The following is a 19,297-nucleotide window of genomic DNA, read 5'->3' as shown; positions in this document are numbered from 1 at the left end:
TATATTGTGTAGCTGGAAATGTTTCTATAACTTTCTAACGAAGCCTCAATCAACAAATTAGTATCCTTGATTTTCGTCTTATTTTAGCCTCTAGAACCATTAAAATTTTTCCCAGGGATGGTCGAACACCCTGTATATTCCCCATACACAGAAATTTTTCAATGTTTATTATACCAATCCATTTTGTTCGGAAAAAATATGAATAACAAAGAAAATATTGCCTGCTAAAATTTAAAAATACTAGAACTAATAAATGTAAAATAATTTTACTGGAAAATTGTTTGGTTATCATTTATTTTATGCGTTGCAACATTTTTTAGCGTACAAAATTCAAAAATATCAACGTACCGACGACCAGTATTGAATGACATTGTAATGAAAAATCAAAGAAATTGTACAGTGGAAGTATAATGGCATTATCGAAATAATTGAACGATAAAGCAATAGCGATTTTGCATAGAATTCAATAGTACATTGGCTTTGAATTCCAGTATAAAATTTGAAACAAACTTATAGGATATGTTATAACATTCCTTTTTATTTTCAGAAAGAATTTCAATTGCGGAAGGTAGGTAAAAGGAAACATTATATATTTTGATTCCTTTATTTGACTAATATATCCGAAATTTTCCATCCATTTCATTTTATTTTTTACTCGTAATATCAATCACATTTAACCGATTGCATTTTCGAGAAATATTCAAAATTTCCTTTTAGAAACACATTTCCCATATTTCAATGCGTATACAAATTTTTTAAACAACACGTCAAATTGAAAGGTTTTAATATGGTTTTAATAATCGGAATAAAATGCATTCTGTGTAATGGATTTTGAAAAATGGATACAATTTCGTACGACGAGAAAAGGGCATTGGAAAATTTAACAATTGAAAAGTTCTCTCGAAGTGTTCTTTGGCAAAATCGATACACTGCGACCACGGGATTAAGCATGTAACAAATAGTTTCCGTTGGTTTTGTTCCCTTTCTCGCGATTCTAGCGCGACGATACTCGCACGAGGATTCTAAATTGTACGTAAAAGTCTGTTCCGCGAACGTGCGAACAAACGGGACAAAAATGGCGTTTCAAGCAGGCTTTACGCGTGTTCCTAGCAAAAATATATAGAGAACCGACACGACACGCAGCCTTAATAATTAATATCCATGGTCACGTGAACATAATATCGTTTACGTGCACCGTGCTTTTCATAATCGCGCTTGCATTGGCCTCTTTAAGTTTTTCCATTCAATCAGGGGAGTCCTTGTTCGCTTCTTGAGCGACTGAGTGGGCGATTAATTGGGGAAGTATCACGAGGGCGGGGAGGAGAGAAAAAAAAAATAATTGCGTGCTCCCGTCGACTAATTAAGTGTTAATATATCCTGTCGTGTGCGTTCGCGTTGACTAATTAACCTTTTACGCTTCGTTTACGTCCATTCACAAAAACATATCCGTGACTTGTTGCTCGAAGGGTTGCCGTTGATATCTCGAAGATTTAACCCTCCAGACTTAGGGAGAAGGTAAAATATGTTTACCCTGAAATGAAGTCCAAACAAAGACTGCTTTACGCGACACCCTTCCCTGGTTTAACCACTTTGGCTTTAAATTTCACGTAACAGCTAATTATCAGTCTTAAACAAGCTTATTATTTAGTGAGAGCAATACAGAAATAGGATAATGATTAGAAAATACAATAACAGTGAAGATAAATAAGACGTGGAATAATACGAATGCAAGTTGAACATAATTCGATTGTTTTAGCATTTTTCTGCCGCGTGCATTAATCTATTTAATTTGTTAAACGTGTTGTGATTGAAAAAAAGTAGGTATAATTGTTAATAACGAACGTTATAAGAATCGAAGATATATTTTCTAGTTATAGAGAAACATGTAGGTAGCAAGAAAGTCGCAGTATTTTGGCAGTAAAAAATAGTGCTTTTAGCGCTCGTAAGAATTTCAGAGAAGCTTTTAAATGAAGCGTCTGAGAGGCTCCTTTGATGATGATGCACGATCTTGAAGGAGTTTAAATCCTTTTAAGCGTTCTCGAACGCGAGTTTCTTTCGCAGCTGGTCTCTTTCCAGCATCGATTATTTTATTAAAAAAAAAAAAAAAACGTTACGTTGAATTAAGCGGATTCGAATTAAATAAATTAAAGGTACGATCCACGGTTAACTCGAAATATGGCTGAGGTTTCTTATCCCGTGGTTTCGACATTTCGTCGAACTCGACGATGCAATTATAAGCGCACGGAATATTAATTATAGGTACGGTAATTTGTCGCGCGGATTATTATAGATAAAAACACGTTAATGCTGAAAAATTCAGTGGACCCGGTCGCGAGTTTTAAACGCAGTTTACGACGATAATCAGGGCAATTCTAATAAAAAAGCACGTCTAACCGGTCGATGGTAGGATTTTAATTGTCCAAATTTAATCGCCGCCAGAAAGTAATAAATGCGCCCGACCGTCGGACTGGCGCGATACGCAAAAATAAATTAATGAACTTCAATATTGTTGGTGATGTTCATCTTGCGTATCGCGTACGCGATGCAGAAGTAAAACGTTCGGGAAACGATCCGAGATAATAATTGTGATTTACGGTCTGGTAGTTATAATTCCCAGCATCGACGACAAATTACGCGCCTGCTTTTCAAAATTGCACGCACACACCGCGCGCGGGCATCCCACGCGCCCACGAGATTTCGAAACGTTGCTTTTTATAGGAGGTCGCACTATGTAATTTCACATTTTCGGCATCGATAGTTATGGCAAAATTGCTCGCGCCTCAATTTCATGACGTTCAGATATTTGATACGATATTTTTATTTTATACAGGGTGTTCGGCCTGGGAAAATTCTAATGGGGGATTCTAGAGGCCAAAATAAGACGAAAATCAAGAATACCAATTTGTTGGTGGAGGCTTCGTTAAAATGTTATTAACGTTTAAAGTTCTGCTCGTACTGAATTTTTTTCTCGAAAATGCGCAAGATTTCGGGGGTATGTCTATTCACCAAAAATGATTGTAATTGACCCCTGCAACCGAAAATATTTTTTTTAGAATGATCTGGGAAAATTTTTTTTTCGCCGAAAAATTTCAGGGGAACATATCAATGGTATAGTCAGACATGACATTTTCGGTAAGGAATTTTTTTCTCGAAAGCACGTAGGATTTCGAGGGTATGTGTAATGATAAAAAATTATTGTAATTGACCCCCGCAACCGAAAATAATTTTTTCAGAACGATTTGAAATTTTTTTTTTCGTCGAAAAATTTCATATCTCGATTTTTTTTCTCGAAAATGAATAGGATTTCGGATGTATGTGTATTCACAAAAAATGATTCTAATTGACCCCCGCAACCGAAAATAATTTTTTTAGTACGATACGAAATTTTTGAATTGAATTGTTAATAACTTTTTAACGAAGCCTCCATCAACAAATTGGTATTCTTGATTTTCGTCTTATTGTGGCCTCTAGAATCCTCCATTAAAATTTTTCCCAGGGTTGGCCGAACAAATATGAGCGTTAAGGGGTTAAGAATATTAATTTATCAATTATTATATTAATTTTAAAAATATTCTATCGTGATGTCTATGATTAAACACAGATTAAAGAAATTTGAAAATAGAAATAAAAACTGGTTCGTACGCTTAATTTCCAATTTCAGAATTTAATAGAATAAAATACGTATTAAAAATTTCTAAATAATGAATGCTACAAGTTGTCTAAAAGTTGGAACGTTCAATATGCACTTTCAAGATGCTGTAACAGTTACTCTGAACTGTAATTTAAAATGTAATTAAGTTTAAAAATTGGTTTGGCCTTTAACGACTGTAATTACCGAAACTATTGATCGGTACGATGAAGCCGTTCCCAAGTAATGGAAAAAACGTAACGTTCCCATATTTTTCAAACGCTTTGTTGAATTTATTCGGGGAAACTTCAAAGTGAAATGGAAAAAGGGGAAACGTTATTTAAAAACCTCGTTCGAATGAAAATTACGTTTACTATATTGATGTTCTTTAAAATTAATGAAAAATGTAAAGGACTTGTAAAGCTACTTTTTGCAATACCTGAATATTCAGCAAAATTGCGAAACACCATGGAATTTGCACTCACCTGTCGTAGTAGTAGTCCCTGCAATCAAAAACATAATCGTCAATTAGTCATACAATTTTATAAATAATACATACTAGTTTTTGAATAATAAATGAAATTACGCAATATACTTAGAATTATAAATTACGAATATAATATTACTAATCGTTTAACACGGAAAATGAAAAGAGCAGGCCGTCGTTGTTACAAAATTCCTTTGAGAAGTTGTGCGTACATTTATCGTGTTTTTCTTTTATCGCATTTCCGGAAATTTTTCACATTAAATTTTAGGCAAACGTGTTCATCGATTTGAATGGCAGAATGTACGAAATTCAATGACATGAATTTCTGCGTACGTTCAACGTGCAACGAGAACAAAATAAACGCGAGTGCGATGAAAATGTAATATTTTACGCTTTTAAAAAACATGACAATGGCACTGACAAATAAAAGAATGCTCGAAAAGTTATTCTCTTCTATTTTTCACTCTCGTTACTACATAAAATAATGCGATATAACATTTGTACATTTTTTTATTCTACAAGTGGAGGAATAACCAATAAAATAGCAATTACTGTAAAGGGAAATATCCCTTTTTTTCTTCTAAAATGTCTAAACATGTGGTTAATCTGCAGGGCGCTTGATACATAAAAATAAAATAAATAAACCCTTTGGTGACAAATGAAACGAATATAAAAATCTGAATTTAGTAGTTCGAAAGTCGTTCCTTTCCTATTAAAGTGAACGAAACATCACTTTTAGGCTTCATTCACACCGACGATCAAATCTCTGTGCAGTCACAGTTCAATCACAGTTTAGTGTTTCCTGAATCAGCTAAAGCACGATCAGTGTTCACACATTCCAGCCACGTTCCAATGTACTGAATAACATTTCAACGGCAATGAAATCGTGACTGGACGATTGCCGCAAGTCAAATGTAAGGGTTTGACGTCCATTTTCCGCTACGTGTGAAATCTGGTACTTTAAATGCATTCTGGTTCTACTTATGCAAATAGTCTGATAAGAATTTCCCCGATACAATCGTTCCTTCTACACCAATAGCAAAAACTAAATAGATTTGAATTTATTTTCGAATTATCCGTGGCGAATTTACAATCTCCATTTTAGAAATAAACTTTCGTCACGATTGTTTCACTTGATTTTTTGTTGTGTCAAAATAGGAGGAGAATTAAATTGACATGTTTCGTATTTAATTACCAACAATAAATGGAAATGCAAGTCCAAGTTTGATAGAATCCTTTTGTTCGTTTTGAACGATTCTTTTACAGTTATCGCAGTTTAAAAAAAATCATCGAATGCATACGTTCGACAAAAATATACTATATGGCGAGTGCTTTTCAAATGTTTAATAAACCCATTGGAATGGAAGAGGCGGCTGTCCTTTGTCGAGTCGTTCGTTTAAATGGCAAACTCAGTGATACGAGTCAATTTCTGCACCGTCTGCAATATCGATTGTTCGGAAAGGTTTTCGAAGAACCGCGCTGCCATTAAATCGATTGGTTAAATATCTAATGCTGATAGGTGTTGCAGTTTTTATGCACTTCCGAGAATGTTTTTATAGCCTTGTTCAAATACTCCCGCGACTTTTGCGTTTCCCCCCGTGCAATAAAAGTTGTTGGTTTTATCTTTTATTCGAGAAGTGTTATCAGTTATTTCTCTAGTGGAATTTATTTCCCACGCCGAAACTTCGCATTCGTTATGGCTAAACTCCATAGTACAACGAAATAAAAAACATGGAACCGTTCTCTCTTCAAATACACTGTAAATTAACAGTTTATATTAATAAAACTATAATAAATAAAAAATCTTTGGAAACTGTGAATTATTCGACTATGAAAATGTAAAGGAAACAACACGAAATATTATTACCGAATATGAACCGAATTTTAAACATTTATTGTCCTAACTGCAATCTTTTATCACTAATTATAATAATTAAATAATGAATACATTTATACGTATTAATAGTTGTACGAAATATTAGAATATGTGGCTCTCGATGGAACGTAGAAAACGTGACTTTGTTAGCAACTTTCCCGCATTATGGTAATGTTTACGTTACACGAATATACTACTACAATCCTATCAGATAATTCTCCTTTACAAGGCGAAAACGAGAAGCAGTTGAATTTTTAAGCAGCTCCGAATAATTGGTCTTCCACCGGCTATTTATGCAGACAATGCGGTAAGCTTCCGTTTCATTCGTTTTCCGAAAAGCTTTTGTGATACTTAAGGTTATCAGACATTACGCCGGGATTACAGTGAATTACACAGTCCTGTATGTATACACAGGCGATAAAGGTGCAACGACGCGAAAGAAATGGTTTGCAAAAAAAGGAAACAGACGGGAAGACGAACGAATTTCGGGTCGGAATTATTCAAATGAAAAGCTGGCTCGTTCGTACTCGAAAACGCGAAAATATTTTCAGGGATTCTTGAACACCGCAATACAGACCTATTGTTTGCTTGAATTATGAATTTAAGGGAAATTAAATTCTACAAATATCTGTGGAAGTCAATTTGAAATCATTTATTCATCCTTTTTGTATGATTTTTGTGATATCTAAAGAAAATTAAAAATGATAAAAGATCCACCTTATAAGGTGTTGTGAAAATTATATTATTATTCGAAGAGGGCCGATAAAAACTTCAAATTTAACTATTTTATTTGAACTTTTGGTGCTTACAAGCAAACAATTTGCTGCTCCAGTTGATCGAGTAATATTTCCTTAAAGGGTGTCTTTATACCTTTTAAAAGAACTTAAATATTGGACAAGTTCACGGATAAGTAGTCCATTATACAGTGTAAGGAATGTTCTTTGAAGCAGGTTCAGCGATTGACGAGGAAATTGGCAATTACTTTACTTGTTGTAACTACTACGGTCTGTTGCATCCTAGACATCGAGATGTTACTTAAATAAATTGATGCTTTAAGAGCTAAACCAATCAACAAGAAAAGGAAACAAGAAAATTAATTTAGCAATATTGAACTCAACGTGAAATCGGAAACATAAAAATAATAATTTTTATTTTAATCTGATTGAAAATTGAATTCAACTAATCGACTTGAAATTTTGCATCGTTTCAGAAAGAACGAATGCTCATTTTATTAGATTAGGGCGACAGTAAATAGGTTCTTTGCTGAGTGTAATTTCGTGTAACATCGACGAGACAACTGTATCGTTACAAGGCTATTTTGTGGTAAATTAGTTATTGGATTTAACGTACATCAATTTCGAAAGCGGTATTGGCAAATGTTTTCTAAAAGGTATGGTCCAATATTTATTTAATAAGTGGAACCCTGCAAGGAAGGAAACTACTGATAATCAAGTAGAGGAGAACGCTAATCGAGTTTGTTCAACGATCGAGCAAACGAAAAGTGTTTCAGTCAATAAACGGTCCATTGGTTGCCGTTTAAACACACGATTTCTGCTACTGAAAGAGAGAAAACGAAGGACGCTGACCATGAAATGCCGACGAAAGGATCGACTTCAGAGAAAATTGCCAATTACTTTGATTGCTTTGCTTTCCTGGAAGCTCGTTCTGTTTGGCGATGTTTTAGGTAATTCTGTGTTTTCGTACATTAATGTGAAATGCGGGGGAACGTTTCGCGGATAGCTCCAACCTGGACGAAAGCGAACTAATAATCAAGAAAAATACTCGCGATTTTGATTTGCGTCGTTATAAACGTCGAACAGATTTTCATGACATTGGCCAAATACGATACATTTACGATAACGATAAGAAAAATAGAAATAACGAGGAAAGAGAATATTTTTTATCGAGCTTGCAAAATACTAAAAAGTTGTACAACAGTTTTGTGACGTTCATTTCATTGATCAGTGGGATAATAAACAAGAAACGATAAAAAACAATAGAGACGTTGAATATTACTTTCTGGCGATCCTTTGACAAATTTTCTTAACTTTTCCCGGTTGCAAAAACGATTATCGATCGTATGCATAAAGCGCGTGAAAAAAGAAACACTGCTAACTGGAAAACAATCATGCATTCATGATCTAGAATATCTGAATATTATTCTCTGGTCGAAAGCGCACCTACAACGGTTCCAGCGTACAGCGATTGGACACGAATAGCAAATCGATTGACGATTACTGAGGCGCGTAATTCGAAATACAGGATTTATCAAAAGATTCGAACTCGGCTATTGCTTGATAAATTCAGGCGAGAATGTCGGTGCAAAGGAATCGATCGAGTAGATTGCGAGGGGGGAAAAAAATCTGCAAAAAATTCCGCGGACTGTACGCAGTTCACGTTTAAATAAATATCTAATGCATATTTGTGGGATTTAAACATTTATTTCGAGCCTTCGAATCTTCGAACAGGATTTACAAATAATATTCTGGGGGGGAAAAACGTTGAAATTTATTTTTAGCAACGTTAATATTTTTATACGCTCTTGGTACATAATACCCGCGTTTCTTTAATAGCCTTACCGTTTCACGAGTTTATTCGCGTATTTGGAAAATAATGAATTTGGAAATGTCATTGAGAGAATCGGAAATGAAATATTTATTTTACGCATTACAAACTTTGGAGTTCCACCAACATAAAACGATCGTAAATTTCTGGTTTAAATATAATATTCGGGCATTAACAAATACGAAGCTTTCATGCTCTGGAATTTACAAACGCGCGTGTACCTTTAACGATACGTGGAAAATTGAGAACAGGTGTATTCAAAGCGCACGAAAACGAGGGAAACGTCAATGCGCTGAATCGTTACGTACACCGAAAAAATGACAGTGCAATTATGGTGCTGGCGGCGCCATAGAATTCCTTGTTATTCAAAGTTTTCGCGTTCTACTTTGTACGGTTTTTGTCTTTCTTTTTTAGATGGAAAAAAAAAAATATTCCCTGTCCACGATTTTTCATCAATGCCGCTTGAATGTCGAAACGAAACAGCGCGAGGACACGACGCGCCTCTGAATTGATCGATAATGCGACTGCTAAAAAGCCCATTAATCAAATCACATAATTGTACAAACTTCTCTCGTACTTGCCTGTGGTATTTTCATCGAATTGTCTACATAATTGTATTACAATTTTACTTGTTGCACCATTCTGGTAACTAATATCTCTCTGGGTTTATGCTTTTAAAGTAACAACAGTATGTATTCAAGTTTTACCCTTTCCTCATTGATATTTTATACAAAAATTAATAATATTTGCATTGACTTTTATACGACTTTAAATTTACTTATTCTCGTTAATTTCTTTACGTAATACTTTCCATGAATTATGTTCAAATTACGAAGGATTTATTCGCGTGTAACTGACTTTAAGTTTAACTTTATTCGACCAAATTAGTAAATCGTTACCTGGTCGTATTTTCGTGTAATCAATCGATCGCTGCTATATCGAAGAGCCAATATGGTCGTTAATATTGCACCAGCAGCTACGTTAAAAACCTGTACGAGATATCTACGTAGTATGATCGCATTAACGGTACTTTGACATTAAAACGAGATTATCGAAAAGAACGAAGCAGGGTAAATACTGAAAAATATACTTCGATAATCATCGACGTTGAATATAGAGTTAAAAATGATAGATCTCGCGTGAAACTCATTCTTTTTAAAATACACAATTAATCGAACAATTTAAACGAAATTTAAAACCCTTAACATATCGTTTAAAGCAAATTGAAAACACTCGTGTACGTTCGTTAATGAAACTAGCATAAATAAAATGGACACATTGCGAGCCAGGTACAGGTGGACTACGCGTTTCCAAATGAATGTATAAAATCAATGAATTTAAATCGACTGGTTAGAAATGGAATTTTTACACTATTTGCAGCGAGTTTAATTAAGGACACGGTGAATCTAAACGAATTTTCATTATTATATTAAATTCGAAGAGCTTTAAATAAAGCGTTGCTAGCTGGTTTCTCAAAAATCAATGAAGGGTGCTGATTACGTTTAAAATATAATATACTGCTATTCATATTTAACATAATTTATTCAATAAGTTAATATAGCAATATTAATTACGTTTATTTGCAGAATTTGAAGTTTTCTGTTACAAATATTTTCTTTGAGTAGTCTACTAGCAATTGCATAAATTGCATTAATATTTGTATTTGACGTTCGAAGGAAGAAAGTTTTACGTAAACAAAGTTCTGACTCGATGGACGTTTGATAAGCATTTTAATAAATGCCTGGAGTTCATTACGCGTTGTAATTAATATTACAACGGAATAATAAGATGTCAACAATTTCCGAAGCTATTATTTATAATAGTTCAATATCAATACCTGATATTGACGTATCCGAAATCAGGATAACCGATAGTATCGACATATATGTATACTGTTCGTGCTGCACAAGACGTGAGAGGAAATTTAATAGTAACTAAATACTCTCAAAATTCGTTAATGGACGCTGGAACATTAAATTAATTAAACACGAAGGTACGAATGTATCGACGATTTCTAAAGTATTTTTGAAAAGACAATTATGTACTCTAATCGTACTTCTAAATCAAAGTATCGCTTCTAACCGTAACTGAGTGACTTAAACATGATTAAAACTAAATATAAACGTTTAATTATGAAATAACAAACAAATTTGTGCACAAATTTATCTGTTATTGATTTTAGAATTGTGTACAAATTTTAACAAATCCAATTCTATATTATTTTAATTCGAGTAATACGAATTCAGTATTCAAAGATACTGTAAGCAAGAATAAGAAAAATAGACGAACTTCGATATTTCTATTTTTATTTAGAATTTATAAGAATAGGGTTCTCGAACCATTTGAACTTTTCTGGATCTCTCATTGCAATAATGTATTTTTTTCTCTGTAGAGCAACATGCCTTGTAAATCGAGATAACGTTACTAGATGGATCACTATTTTCACCAATTACTTAATCAAATTGTAGAATGAATCACGACGCGATTGAATCGTAGTCGAAATGAACTGTCGACTATTCCTTTCTATCGCTGACCTGAACGAAAGCTCACATAGAATTGATTGTGAATAAACAGATAGAAATCCGACTGCATCGGTGTTTCTGAGTCGTGTAAACTTTAATCCACGCTTTTCAACAAATTTTTACTGTTGAATTGAACTATACCACTTTACACAATCATTCTACGTTTCATTTCACTCTAAACGATTACATTACATCTCGTTTAACTATGTGAGACACAAATTTTTAGAGTAAAAAATGTCTCCATGTAAAATACACCACTCTAGATAAACAATGCACTTGCACTGATCGTGAGAAGTGTGAAATAATAATCCCCTCCTCGACTGATCTAGCATTTATCGTGTAATTTCCTAATTAAAAGAAACACAAATAATCCTCCGTATTTTTAGTTGTTTTTCTAAATAAAATTTCGATATTTCATGAAAAAAATGTATTCACTGTGGTTTCAACGGTATTAGAATAAAATAATCGTTGCGTTTCAAAGGAATATTTCGTTTCTAAAAATATCCTCGAGGTTCCGCGCGAATATTTCACATACCAGACGCGGTAAATCTCATTTAAAGCGAAATCATTCGCGTGCGCTCTGTTAAATCGCACAAAGAGGAGTCTTTGATTTCGCACATAGGAAAGAGACGGCTCCGATTTCCTGGCGGTAGCATTGACTCGTTATCGTAACATTATCGGTGAATGGTCAAAAGGGTCGCGGAAAAAGGACCCGAACGCGGAGAAGAAGAAAGTCCGGGGAGGGAAAAAGAAAAACAGCGAGTTCCAGCGGTCAACGGAGGGGAAAAAGTGGAAATAGAATACGAACCGAGCGAAACTCTCGAATCCGTTCGAACTCGCCTCCTCGGACCTGGGTTTTCTGAAATCTCATACGTGATTGGCGACGTAATACAAGGAGCTCAGTTTCGAAAAATACCAACGCGAAAGCCACGTTTCAATACGACGATAAGCATTTGCAAACACTCGCGATCGTTCTATCGTGAAATATAAAATCTTAACCCCGTAAACGGACCAAACTGACGCTAAACTGTTTCGTAACAGAGATTATACGAATCGTGACCGACTCTTGCGGCGTACTGATAGGAACTAAAACTCAGTCACGATCGCGATTTGCTAACCCCTTGACTTACGATTTAATTCCAAATAATTCTTCAAACGTATACTATTTAATTTTGTTTAGATTTGTTCGTACAAGGAGTGGCCACGAGAAAGAAAAATGTATTAATTTTAATTTATAAGAAACTTGACATCAAGAAAGGAAGTAAATTTATTCGAAGGATCTCTTTTAAGAGATTTAAAAGAACTTGGATTTTGAATCTGAATTTTTTTCTCGAAAATGCGTAAGATTTCGGGGGTATGTCTATTCACCGAAAATGATTGTAAATGACCCCTGCAACCGAAAATATTTTTTTCAGAACGATTTGGGAAAAATTTTTTTTCGCCAAAAAATTTCAGGGGAACGTATCAATGGTATAGTCAGACATAACATTTTCGGTAAGGAATTTTTTTCTCGAAAGTGCGTAGGATTTCGGGGGTATGTAAAATGACCAAAAATTATTGTTATTGACTCCCGCAACCGAAAATAATTTTTTTAGAATGATTTGAAAATTTTTTTTTTTGCCGAAAAATTTCAGCACCTACCGGATTTTTTTTCTCGAAAGTGGATAGGATTTCGAGGGTATGTGTAATGATCAAAAAGTATTGTAATTGACCCCCGCAACCGAAAATAATTTTTCCAGAACGATTTGAAATTTTTGAATTTAATTGTTAATAACTTTTTAACGAAGCCTCCATCAACAAATTGGTATTCTTGATTTTCGTCTTATTTTGGCCTCTAGAATCCTCCATTAAAATTTTTCATTTCGAACACCCTGTATAATCTTGCAAATAAAAGAGAATACACGTATATTCAACGCAATAATATTTCAAACTGGAAGAGTAAAATTGATATTTTTACAATAGTAAATTACAATTCAACGAATGTTAAATATTTAATAATTTCATATATAAATTACGAGATCCTTACGAATCTATTTACGGTCCCTTTGGGGTCGTGGTGGTTGGGATTAAATATTAATATTAATTTAAAAATTGTGGGGCGATGTTCCTTGTGAAAGTGGGTTTCGGACCATAAATGTTTGGGAAGCCTCACCATAGACGAAGAAGCGTAACAGGGATGAAATATTAACGAAGAACGTGGTGTCCTACAGAAACAATGTCGTCTCATGAATTTTATGGGATTTGAAAATTTTCTCTTAGCATTCGGCTTCAATTGATGTGCATTTTGGAATACTGAGTAGAGGAGACCGGAGACAAACAAACACCGATCGACCAGCAATCGTCTACTTTCATCTTTATAGTCATTTCCATCCCCCATCCGGGGTAAATGGCATTTTCGTAAAAAGAAACTAAGAGGAATATGACGACATAGAGGGAAATATGAAATAAATGTGAACGAGAGATTCTCCGGAACATGCTTCAATCGCGAACGTTCCATTAAAAACGCTTTCATGAAATTAAGATTTCGAAGTGTGTCGCTGAATTTTTCCGATAAAGTAGAATGAAAATAAAAAACTAAAGTAATATTAAATAATTGGTAATTGTACTTGACGAACGGAGAAAAATCTGAATTCTGTCATGACGGACTGTAGAACTTCGAAAGGTAAATAAAAATATAAGTAGAATTATGAAATGCTCGAAAATTATAATTTAACGATGTAGTTATTGAAAACTCTGTCGCGTGATAATTTGGTCAATTCATAATGCACCGAAACAACGAACTTCAACTTCATTTAAGATTCTATTATCGCGTGTAAAATATCCACGCTTTGAAATACTTTAAACTTTTATTCCCGTAGAGTGGAATTCCCATCCTCGGGGAACCGGTATCTGACTTTTCCCAGAAAACTCGTCTCATTATCTTAATATTACTACCAGATGAACAAAGGAGTTGTACAGGAAAAGTAACGCAAAGCCCGAGTAGATTAAAAAATGTATCCCAGTAACAACGAACAAAGCTAATCTTCCACTTTCAGCTTGAATATATTTCAGATTCTCGGCTGTGCTTGTGTTATCTTCACGAAATTGAGGGGCTCAGCTAACGTTAAACCATCAAACTGTTAAACAATATTACTGAATAATCTATAGCGAGCATGAGTATCCTACATTCCTTTAAACAGCAACTAAATAAAATTGCATCTGAATTGGACGAATTAAAGAGAAAATTGGATTTTATATAACATTTGTAAAATTTCGGATCAACTTCGTTTTCCCTTCAGAACCCTTAATCGATACTTCCCATTAAAATATTTCAATACAAAAAGATTCAGATTCGAGAGAATGTAATTTCACTAAATCGTAATAAATGTTCAATTCGTAATTTCGATAAATGTGATCTCAAAAATCCGAACAATGGAGTTTTTCGAATTCCATTCCCAGGCACGTTGGTATATAAAGTTTTATTTTTAATTAATCGTACGAATATTTCCATTTCGTCGGAATTTATAACTTGGAGCGAAATCGAAGTTGATCCGACACTCCAAATTTTAATGTTCAACGTTATTTATGTTTCTAAACGCGATTTACAATTTCGTCCAGAAAAACGTACGTCTCGTCGTAAAGATTCTGTTCGAAGGGTTGTGGCGTCAACAACGAAGACCGAACGATACGTTATCGATCGCGAAGTGTTAATATGGTTAACATGAAGCATCCGGGGCAAAGTTCGACGCAGGCACGCACAGCCGGGGTCGAAGCAAGAAAGAGAGGACGGAAATCAGAATGCGTGAATCGTCGGAGTCTGTTTTCTGGCTGAGTTCAGCGTGAACGTGATTTTCGAGCACTCAAGCGAAGTGGAGAATGGTGTCCACAGCACGTGCCTCTAGGCTAATCCAGCCATCGTCATTTCCGGCTGACTCCATTTCGCTCTACGTACCCCCTGCACGGTCTGGGTTAGGGTCGAGGCGGGCGGCAACGAAAAAGGACAGTCATCGGTCTGTTCGGTGGTTTAACCGGAGGAGGTCAACCTTTTTTCTAGTCATTCCGATGCAATCCCTTTTGGAAATCGCGGCCTCGACCCGATATTAGAAAAGGATCGAAGCCCACAGCCTCCTATCCCAGCGTTTGCTTCGCGGAATTTGAATCGGCCATTGTATTTTTCTCCGTCGAAAAACTCAGACGAAATTGAAAGAATGAAAGATCAAAAGCAACGGGGGCGAATGGAAGCATTGCTATTCATCGAAAACACGACTATGCTTCCAGAATTTTCACTCCCGTACCCACAATTGTGTTTCTCGACGAATTTTAATAATAATCCTGGACTAAGAACTTGAAAACGAATTGTCGGACAAATTAAAGGAACGTTCGTCTTTTCTGTTGCTTCTAATTTTTATTTATTAAAATGATCTTCGACGTTTGCACTATTTTACGTTAAGTAGTGAATACGACGTCGGTCAGTTTTTAACGATTCAAGATTAAAAGAAATCGAGGGACACGCGATTTTAATAATCGAATAATTGAAGTATAGATTACTTTAGAAACTTCTTAATCGAATCAGTTACCCGTAAAGTTTCCATCGCTCTGTTTATTATTTAAACTCTGGGCAGGTCCGAAGATTTTCCAAATTTCAGAAGAATTAAAGCTCGGAAGTTCCTTAAAGCAAAGAGGTTCTTAGAGGTCCGGACAAATGGAAAGCCACTTTAAACTCGTTATATCGAACTAATACACTCGGAAAATTCTAACTTCGCGATTAAAGTCCGCCCATATAACGGAACTGCATTTATCCTCGACAATTTCGTCGGACTTATTCGTTCACTGTGGACTAATTGAGACCGGCTTTAATGAGCGGGTGCATTTTTATTTTGCCGTCGCCTTGTTAACAGACTTTTGCTTTCGCAACACGTATGCTCTTTCAAACAGCGCAAGCCACTGGAAAAATCTAGAGAGAAAGGCAGAAATCCAGCGGATATTCTGAAATTGTTCTCTATGCCCCGCGTGTATTCTCTGTGCCCTAAAAACACCGACCAAATAGTTTTCAAACTTCTCAGCGCGTCCGAGACGCCATCATCAAACGCAACAAGTACAGCATCCACGATATAAAGATTTCTAAAAATTATATTTAACGTTTATATTTATATTTAAATAAATTTACGATCAAACTGTGCGATCTTATTTCGAGAATCTATTATAGAAATATATTTAATATTCAATCCAGCTCATAAAGAATACGCGATGAAAGTTTATTCGATTTGAACGGAAAGATTAATATCTGAAATTCTTAACATTTAAACATCTGTAATTGTATCTCAAATCAATTTAAACGTCTATGTTCTTGAATTTTCAATAGGAGAAAGAACCATCTGTGCCATGTTTTAATAAATGTATTACCTTTCATTTATATGACATTAAGATTTTTTTTAAATTGATAAAATATTTGAACGTGTATTTTCAGAATCTACGTTTCTTACGTTACGTATGAAAAAATATTTGGTCGGATGAACCGTGAACAATCTCGGAGCAGAATATATTTTGGGGTTGATCACTTTTTAAGAATTCCCCATTCCTTCACGCACGTTCTATTCCAGTCCTGGAAATTACGTTATAAGGAATCCCCTACATTGGACTCATTCCGCAGGCGTGACTTTCCAGATGAGTCGACCGGGTAGAGGAAGGAATTCTTTTCAAGATCGCCTTCAAGAATTTCAATAAAAGCACCATAAAGGCGATAGTTCACTATCCAATACATTTCGATATCATTCGTTCAAAACGTCACATCATCCGACGAATATGATCCTTTCTAATTTACGATTCCCGCTACTTTCAAAAAATTACGCTTCCTCAATATTAAACAACTATTGAAATATTTTTAATAATTAAATCAATGGTAGCGATGCATGTTAACATTTCATTCAGAATATTCCAATGCACTGAAATATCTATTGGGCAGAGTTCCATTACTTATTAGCATAAATTCGATTATTTAGTAGAATTTAATAAGAAAATTCTATTTCTTTTTGTATAATATGACAGACAGTTTTTTATGAATAAATCCTTGCAACGTATTAATGACGATGCAGTACTCGCGTTATTTGTCTCGATAGAACTATGCACGAAGTATAATCGATCCCCATTTTCGATAAATCGATTCGTTGATTAACTTCGATGTCGGAGTTCAAAATACATACATATTTATAATTAGTTATTCATTGGCTGTATTTCGCGCGCACGAACAATTCCCCGACAAGTTTTCACCACTTCGATGGCGACCATGCGCGTGGACGCGCCTAGCCATCACAATTATTGCAGAGTGGTCATCAATCTGGTGTTTCCATATCGGGATCCCATGGGTATATTTTACACGAATTTAGAGGAACTAACCCGTGACAGCCAATATTGGCCATCGCGAGCGAACAGACGAACTGTTTCCTGCTATTAAAACGAAACAGTATTGCTTCCATAATACGCTTTGCGCTGCTCCAAGCTTGTTCCTTCCGTTCATTTCCTCGAACGAGTCGCGCGATCGTTGATTAACTACTAATTAACAACTTTACAACTGTTCGTTTCGAAGTTCGGATAGCGCCCGAAAACAGCGCCATAATTTTGCATGGCACAGTTTCTCGCGGTAATTTAATTATGGCACTGCAGGGGGTCGTACGTAGCAAAAATTTTTACGTGCAAACGAGATAAACAAGATTGCAAACGTGCAAAATAGAATTTTTTTCTCGAAAATGCGCAAGATTTCGGGGGTATGTCTATTCACCAAAAATGATTGTAATTGACCCCTGCGACCGAAAATATTTTTTTTAGAACGATTTGGGAAAATTTTTTTTTTCGTCGAAAAATTTCAAGGGAAACATATCAATGGTATGGTCAGACATGACATTTTCAGTAAGGAATTTTTTTCTCGAAAGTGCGTAGGATTTCGGGGGTATGTGTAATGACCAAAAATTATTGTTATTGACCCCCGCAACCGAAAATAATTTTTTTAGAATGATTTGAAAATTTTTTTTTTCGCCGAAAAATTTCAGCACCTACCCGATTTTTTTTCTCGAAAGTGGATAGGATTTCGAGGGTATGTGTAATGACCAAAAATGATTGTAATTGACCCCTGTAACCGAAAATAATTTTTCCAGAACGATTTGAAATTTTTGAATTTAATTGTTAAACACTTTTTAACGAAGCCACCATCAACGAATTGGTATTCTTGATTTATGTTTTATTTTGGCCTCTAGAATCTCCCGTTAAAACACCTTGTATATCAAATTCTGTTAGTTCCATTATTATAGAAACAAATTATACTCTGTAATAACAGAGGTTAACATTCACTGACTTCTTTCACGAATATCGCTGGAACATTAGCAGTTTTGTACTTTGCATTCAACTCCGTACCATTCTAATCTATTCTTTATGCGTTTCCGCTGAGACAAATTGCATCGCTATCGCGCAATCTCCAATTAAGCAACGCTCCTCGTACCCAAATATATCACTCCGTGAGAAGACTTGCTTCTTTAGTCAATCTCCGGATCGTCTCGCATACATTTGCATGTAAAACGGTATTCTTCCCTGTTGCAATTACCGGAAACAACGATCCAGTCGATATTTAATTCCTACCGAATTGCTGCTGTGGCGACAGCTGAACAATCGCTAAGGAACACCGACTTTGTTTTTACAGTAACAAACAATTGAAACAAATAAACTGTTGCCACAAAAGTAGTACCGGAGAGAAAGATTAGATATCAGTAAAGGTAAGGGAGAAATCGTAGCTCGATCGAGTCGTGGAAATTTCGAGGAATGGAGGAAATATTGATCGAACAAGGATAAGAGAATGCGTGTATAACGTAGCGAAATACTTGTAACAGTACGATAGTTGAATACAGAATTCACGGCAAGACCAAGTATATTCAGAATTGGAACTTCCCGGCTACAGGAAAGATCGATGAAATTTCCTACGTAGGACAATGGCGACATTGTTATTCAACGGCGGCAATTAGGAGCAAAAACGGAGCATTATCTGGTAATGAAGCGAGGTGGAATAATTCAGTAATCCGACTCGTTCATCTTTTCGCCTCATAAAGTCAGTAGCACGAGAAGGGGATGCTACTCAACAAAATTGGATTATGCTCGTGCTCATTTTAGCCACCTGTAACACGACCCTTATACCGTATACAGCCACTTATCGTGATTCCTTCTGCACGTCGTATTTAATTTCGACCAACGGTACAACA

General features: G+C 35.3%; 1 protein-coding gene across 2 annotated transcripts in view; it reads right to left on the bottom strand.

Moving 5' to 3' along the window:
* LOC143341983 (uncharacterized) overlaps positions 1-19,297 on the bottom strand; it is a 174,801-nt gene that overhangs the window by 28,932 nt on the left and 126,572 nt on the right. For both annotated transcript variants that reach the window (XM_076765445.1, XM_076765444.1), the window contains exon 6: positions 4,114-4,131. In XM_076765445.1, the coding sequence (XP_076621560.1) occupies positions 4,114-4,131 (18 nt within the window). The remainder of the gene's footprint in view (positions 1-4,113; positions 4,132-19,297) is intronic.

Source organism: Colletes latitarsis, chromosome 5 (genome assembly GCF_051014445.1).
Source record: "Colletes latitarsis isolate SP2378_abdomen chromosome 5, iyColLati1, whole genome shotgun sequence".
NCBI classification, from domain to species: Eukaryota; Metazoa; Arthropoda; class Insecta; order Hymenoptera; family Colletidae; genus Colletes; species Colletes latitarsis.
This window is presented reverse-complemented; position numbering and strand designations above follow the sequence as displayed.